At 31.3% G+C, this 7,761-nt stretch overlaps 1 protein-coding gene across 1 annotated transcript; it reads left to right on the top strand.

The window, feature by feature from the left end:
* The first annotated feature begins 1,262 nt into the window (after positions 1-1,262).
* On the top strand, positions 1,263-1,742 carry LOC113784243 (uncharacterized mitochondrial protein AtMg00860-like). Its single transcript, XM_027330389.1, has one exon. It carries the CDS (start codon positions 1,263-1,265, stop codon positions 1,740-1,742), a length of 480 nt encoding a protein of 159 aa, XP_027186190.1.
* Positions 1,743-7,761: the final 6,019 nt, after the last annotated feature.

Genomic DNA, 7,761 nt, shown 5'->3' with positions numbered 1-7,761 from the left:
AGAATTAAGTATTACCGTACAAGAATTCTCTTTTTAAACTATTGTCTCTGCAACTAATTTAAATTGTTTCATGACCTGTATCTATCCTCTATCCCTGGACTACAAATTCATGAATTTCTTATCTCAAGCATTCGTAAAGTTCACTTCTGTTTCAAACTACGAATCGTATAATATTTTAATGTTGATCAAGCAATAATAAGCTTTAAGCACATAGATGAGAAAAATAATTCTATAAACGCATTCATATAACTAGAAATCAAATCAGAAAAATAATGGTTTCATCTTGTTACACTCATCCCTAACAAAGAGGGTTTAGTTACTCATGACAGAGATACAAAAGATGAGGATTAAAGAAGAATTACAAGAATGATTCTTGATAAAATTGCTCCAATGATGTTAGAAACGGTTGTCTTTGAGTTTCTCTGTTAGGGCACAAGTATCCCCATTCCCAATAGTTCAAAAGATCCTTAAAAAGTGATAAAAACGAGTTTTAAGTGGTTTGTTGCGCGTCACGCGCTTCAGGCACAAATTGTCAGTGGCTTCATCGCGAAACGCGCTTCGGGCGCGCTTCAAGCGCATATCATCTTATGTCTGGCGTTGAGTGCCTTTGTCTCCTCTTTTGATTCTGTATTTGGTTTTCCTATCTTCATGAAAGTTGTAGCAATGGATCATATCTTTCATTTGCACTTGGTTTGACTCCAATTGGACATCTACAACTCCAGATATGGCTGCAATACTCCAGATAGATCATGTTGATTTCTTACCAAAATTCAGCACTGCATTAAAACAAAGTATCAATGAAAAACTACGAAAAATCTCTACTTAATCAAGGAAATAAGAACATAAACATTTTATTAAAGAAAAGAAAGAAAATTAACAAAATATATCAAATAATTCCTTAAATTAACTAATGAATAAAAGATAAATAAGACTAAAAACAATGAAAAATATGCATATGATGAAGAGTCATCAGGAGCCCCAGTGCTTTTAGTAAAGAAGAAGGATGACAATATGAGGTTATGCATAGATTATAGAAAATTGAATAAAGTGACCATAAAAAATAAGTACCATCTGCCCAGAATTGATGACCTTTTAGATCAATTAGGGGGAATAACTGTGTTCTCCAAAATTGACTTAAGATTAGGATACCACCAAATTAGAATAAAATCATAGGATGTACCAAAAACAACCTTTAGAACTAGGTATGGGCGCTATGAATTTTTGTATATGCCTTTGGTGTAACCAAATCCCCAGCTGTGTTCATGGATTACATGAATAGAATTTTTAGGCCATACTTAGATAAGTTTGTGATAATATTTATAGATGACATACTAATATACTCTAAGACCCCAGAGGAACATGCAAGTCATCTTCAAATAGTGTTGCAAGTACTTAGGGTTAGAAAACTTTATGCCAAACCAAGCAAATGTGAGTTTTGGATGTCAGAAGTAAAGTTTCTTAGCCATGTGATCAATAAGGAAGGAGTGGCAGTGGATCCCTCCAAAGTAGAGGCAGTGCTAAAATGGGAACATCCTAGGAATGTGACAGAGGTTTGGAGTTTCTTAGGATTGACGGAGTACTATAGTAGATTCATAAGGAAATTCTCCCAAATTGCCCTGCCATTAACCAGACTGACTAGGAAGGACCAACCCTATGTGTGGGATCAAAAATGTGAAAAGACTTTTCAGACTCTTAAGACCAATTTAACCACTATGTGTTGGTCATACCAGATCCAACCTTAAGATTTGAAGTGTATTGGGATGCATCCTTGAAAGATTTAGGTTGTGTATTGATGCAAAACAACCAAGTAGTGGCTTATTCTTCAAGGCAACTAAAGCCTCATGAGGGGAATTATCCCACTCATGATCTAGAATTGGCTGCCATAGTGTTTGCCTTGAAGATCTGGAGGCATCATCTGTATCGAGCATAATTTGATGTTTTCAGTGATCACAAGAGCCTAAAGTATCTCATTGACCAAGGGAACTTAACATGAGGCAGAGAAGGTGGGTAGAGTTCTTGAAAGATTTTGAATTTGAACTGAAATACCACCCAGGAAAGGCCAATGTAGTGGTCGATGCATTGAGCAGAAAATCCCAACATATGTCTCATCTGATGATCCAAGAACTTGCATTGCTAGAAATCCTTAGAGACTTGAACCTAAATATGACAATCTTCCAAGGAGGAATTATTTTAAATAAACTAGAAATAACTAGTGGCTTTAGAGACCAAATTAGGCAATCTCAAGGGATGGATGAGGAGTTCCAACTTAGAAAAGACCAAGAAAACTTTACAAGGGCAAGAGATGGAACAATTTTATTTCAGGGAAGAATTTGTGTACCTAAGGATTCAAAATTAAAGAGACTGATACTAGAGGAAGCTCACAAAAGTAACCTGACCGTCCATCCTGGATCTACCAAGATGTTCCAAGACCTTAAGAAAATTTATTGGCGGCTAGGAATGAAGGTTGATGTGGCTACTTTTGTGGGTCAATGCCTAACTTGCCAAAAGGTGAAAATAGAACATTAGAGGCCAGCAGGATTACTACAGCCTTTGGAAATACCTGAATGGAAATGGGACTCAATTTACATGGATTTTGTTGTAGGTTTGCCACATACCCACACTGGGTATGATTCTATTTGGGCGATTATGGACAAATTAACTAAGTCAGCCCATTTCTTACCAGTAAAGTCAAACTACAACACCCTTAAACTAGCCAAGTTATTCAGTAAGGGAATAGTGAGGTTGCATGGGGTGCCTCTTAGTATCGTATCAGATAGGGACCCTAAGTTTACCTCCACGTTTTGGAAGGCCTTTCAAAAGTCTTTAGGAACTAGACTGCACCTTAGTGATGCCTACCATCCCCAGACTAATGGTCAAACTGAAATAACTATTCAGACTCTGGAGGATATGCTAAGAGCTTGCATTTTAGAGGAAAGAGGAAACTGGGATACGCATTTGCCTCTAGTAGAATTTCCCTACATAGTTACCATGCCAACATTGGCATGACACCTTATGAGGCTTTGTATGGAAGAAAATGTTGGACACCTTTATGTTGGTCAAAAGTAGGGGATATGGGATCTTAGGTCCTGAAGTTATCCAAGAGACCACTGAAAAGATTAAGGTCATTAAGGATAAACTAAGGATAGACCAAAGTAGACAAAACAACTATGTTGATATTAGGAGAAGGCCTTTGGAGTTTAAGGCGGGGGATCGTGTTTTTTTTAGAGTTACCACCGCTATTGGCATTGGAAGAGTGTTAAACGTCAAGAAGTTAAACCCTCGTTTTGTTGGATCCTTTCAAATATTGTAGAGGATAGGTCCATTTGCATACAAAATGGCTTTGCCACACAATTTATCCAATCTACACAATGTTTTTCATGTCTCCCAGTTGAAGAAATACATTCCTAACCTTCACCAAATTCTGAGTCACGAGTCCATCCAACTCAAATCAAACCTTACATATGACCCAATGCCACTTCATATTTTAGGTAGAAGTGTAAAATCATTGAGAAACAAAGAAATTCCCCTAGTGAAGGTTGTCTAGGAAGGATCTTCTGTAGAAGAAGCAACATGGGAGGCAGACACATACATGGAAAGGGAGTATCCTTACCTTTTTCAATAGGTAATCCTCTGAATTTTGAGGGCAATTTTTTTTTAAGTGGTGGAGGATGTAATAACCTATCTATTTTATTAAGTTTAGAAGTTAATTAATGAATTTGTTAATTTAAATATTAAATAATTAGTTTTAATTTTGATTAATTCAGAAAGGGAACTAATGTAATAGTTGGATAAATGAAGGACAAAGATAATTTCCACTATACTTATTAAACATGTACACTATACTTCTTCTTCTTCTTCTTCTTCCCGTTATCACCATGAGCAACCCCCACAATCATCCAAATCTCCAAACCTCTCATTCTTCTTAATTTTTCAAATCCTTTAAACCCAAAAGCTTCTTAAAGTTATTTAAAAGAGTTTTCAAACCTTGCATGTCCAAATATGTCCCTACGCTCCTATAAATTAGACTCAATCAGAGCAGAATGACCCAAAATTGGAGAACTTGAGCCAAAGTGCAATTCAACAGAAAAAAAAGCTCAAAATTTAATCAAACTTCATCTTCTCCCTTAACACAAACTATGAGTTCTTTTTATCAAAGTTTTTCTTTTTTATCATGTGACATTGGGGATTTAATTTTATTATAAAATTATGAAGCTGTTTGAAAAAAAGGGGAATGAAAGAAAAGAACTACAATAGCGAGGAAAAAGGAAATCCACCCCATACGAATTTCATTAAAAATTTCAGTTTATCTCTATTAATTTAGAGCGTGCGTGTTGTTTATTTCTCAGTGGGATGTTTGTGAATGAATGATATGTTAGAAAAATTTAATTAGATGCGCATAACTACATTTAAGGTCAGTATGCTTGTCGAGCACGATTTTTGCTCGTTACGGCTGTTGCCTCTGATGTGTATGTGAAATTGTGAGTTATGTTATATTAACTTCTTCTAGTATGATGGTTTTGGATACTTAAGTTTTTTGGGTTATTACGGATTAGGAGAAGTTGAGTGTGAGGAAATTGAATTTTTTTGCATGTAGGTGTTTTAAAACTGCATCTAAATGATTTTTCATGACTCCGACATTGTTACCTTTTTCATGAATCTAATGTTATTAATTTCAAGATTCTGATATTGTTACTAATTTTATGACTCTAATGTTGTTTCTATTTTTCTGCCTCTAGTTTTAGTTTTGAATTAGGAACTTAGGATTAAATTATTATGGATTTAGTATATTGCTAAGTTATTTAAAATTGTTGTAGATGGATGATGTATTGCATACATGACATAATAAAGACATTTATTTAAAAACATTTAAAGTTTAGTACACTCTCATTAATCAGAGTAATGCATGGCCTTATTCACAGTGGAAATCAAGGTTTTCCAGGCATGGTTCAATAGATAAAGGAGAATAATCAAGACACTGATTGGGGTTTGGCCAGACCACCTTTACCGCTTTGGTCTCAATTATCTTGGTGACCCACATCGAAATAATTGGGCGACATTTCTTTGTTTACAAGGAAAGGATTTCATAGGTAATGTGGAGTTTTCCAGAATCATTCTAAAAGAATGATTTCAGATCAGTTTTTAAAAAAGAAAGTGAAGTTGAGAGCTTCTGCTTAAGATGTATCAAAATTTCTTGTTTTCTGCTATTTTTTTTTTAAAAGAATAATTTCAAACTTCCCCTCCCTTATTTTTAGAGCTCATTAAAATTTATTATCACCCTTTTATTTTAAAAATATAGCATCTGAAGGCAGTTCAGGTGCAACTTAATACCAGAGGCGAAAACTCCAAATTTAATTGTTTAGTTTTAATGTATTAAGACATTTGTTTGCATTAAAAGCTTATGTAAATGTTTAATTTGAGAATTTAGTTGGACTATTGTACCTTATGAGTCTTTTTGAACAATTGTAAACTATAATTGATTGGTAGTTGAATTGTTTTAAATTGATTCGGAATATTCTTTATATTTACTTGCTTCTAATATATTAAGATGTATGGATTGAGATGCCAAATTCTAGATAATTGGTGTTGAGTCTTACACAATCGATTTATTTCAAGCAATACAAGCAGTATTACTCTCACTTAAGTATACTCAACTAGTCATTTCCCTTAAATTGAATTCATTCCAACTCGTAGTGTCTATCTCTACCATATTTTACAACCATTGAAGCTTTGTCAGGTTATAATGAATTCTAAAATCTCATGGTTACTAGTCGTTCTATATCGAATGAGTTTCATAAATTTAATGTTTTTAAAACTTTTCAACAAAGGTAAGATCCAACTATTTTCACAAGTCTTAACTTAAGGTATAAACTCTCATTTCCTTTTGTTGTGCAACCATCTACTTCAAACTTAAGAACATAACAACCTATAAAAATCATAGAGATCATGGAAACTAAAACAAAGTAAGAATAACTTATATCTTAAAGAAATACACTAAGAAGCACACATAAAACTTATAAAAGATACTATTAAGTTATAACTTTTGATTATTACTCAATGAGTAAAGTTATGAATTCATAAATACAAGCATGTTTATGAAAGAAAGAAAAAATTTGAGAATATTAGTCTCATATGACATAAGCATATAATCAAAGAGGTGGAGATTCACTTCATTCATAAACAAGTTTGAGAGCTTGCTAGAAAGGAAAAACTTTTAGAATTCATATTGACTTAAATTGAAAAGGATGGTAAATGAGTACAAAAAAAAAAACTCTCTATATACACAGCTTGTGAAAATAACAAGTTATCTACCTAATAACAACTTCTTAACCGACTAAGTTAGTTTTAACTAGCTCTATATTAACTTCGATATTATAATAAAGTAGGTAAGGTCTACACACTAATGAATTCATACAAAACAATTGTCAAACATAGCAAAGAAACTCTTACATACTTTATCTTTCGTTTTATTTATAAGAGTGACATACATAGTACAAAATTTGCTAGTAAAAACTTTCATAAGAGAGATCACTAGATAAAAGAATTTGATTAGTGAAAATTATTGAACAACTCAAAATGGTTTAAAACTATATGTCAAATAATAATAATAATAATAATAATAATAATAATAATAATAATAATAATAATAATAATAAAAACTTAATCAAATTAATAATCAACACAACATTTTCTTATAGAGTTAACAACCAATCATATATTTCAATTTGTTTCATTCGAAAGTTCCAATAAAAATAAAAATCACATAACCCTAAATATCCTAAGCATCATGCTACTCAACTACTACATTACCTCATTTCTGTTACTAGTTTCATATTTTGATTTAACCATGAACACACACAAAAATGACAACCAAAAATAAATTTCTCCGATGTATTTATAAAAGACAAATAAGTTATATAGCATATAATATAATTAAAAGACTATCTAAGACACACTTAAAGTCTAACTTATTCAAAAAATATTTATTATAACTGATTTTTATAATCAATCCATATAATTGGATTTGATTTTACTGAACTACTTTAAAACCGATTTTATCTATAATTACTTTTATAATAATATTTTTTTCAAAATTTTTCTTTTTGAAATTTCTTTCTTGAAAAAGAATATACAAAGATACAAAGGTATCAAATATTTTTGATAAAAAATTATTTGGTTGAAAAATAATTCCAAAATTATTTTTAAAATAATTTGAAATTTTTTATAAATTTTGTACGTAAAAAGAAAAAATAACTACAATTTCTTTTTTCTCATAATATATATATATATATATATATATATATATATATATATATAGATATATATAACATCTAAATTAACAATCGAATTAAAAAAATAATAATTAATCATAATAATCGATTAAAAATCATAGTTTGAATATTCGATTTTTAAATATCTCTTATAGGTATAGAGATGGTTTTGTTGAAAATCTATTAGACATCTAAAAATGTCAACTTTTAGTAATAAGAGAGAATCCATGTCTTTGTTTTCATTGACTCATTTTTTTGTTATTTTTATTCCATGTCAAATTTTTTTGTTGAGTTGTGTAAATAATAAATAAATAAACAACAAGAGAATCCAAACGAAAAAACAAAAGGGTTAAAAGATTAAAAATAGAATAATGACCCGTCATATGCATTACTGAAAATGGAAATCAATAATTTCATATTCTTTTAGAATTTTTTTTTTTTAATTTTAATAGAGTAAAATTAAAGACAAAGCTTAGTGTCTGTATTAAATTAA

Source organism: Cicer arietinum, chromosome 6, assembly GCF_000331145.2.
Source record: "Cicer arietinum cultivar CDC Frontier isolate Library 1 chromosome 6, Cicar.CDCFrontier_v2.0, whole genome shotgun sequence".
Lineage (NCBI taxonomy): Eukaryota > Viridiplantae > Streptophyta > Magnoliopsida > Fabales > Fabaceae > Cicer > Cicer arietinum.
Note: the sequence above shows the minus strand (reverse complement) of the source record. Positions and strands in the feature narration are given on the sequence as shown.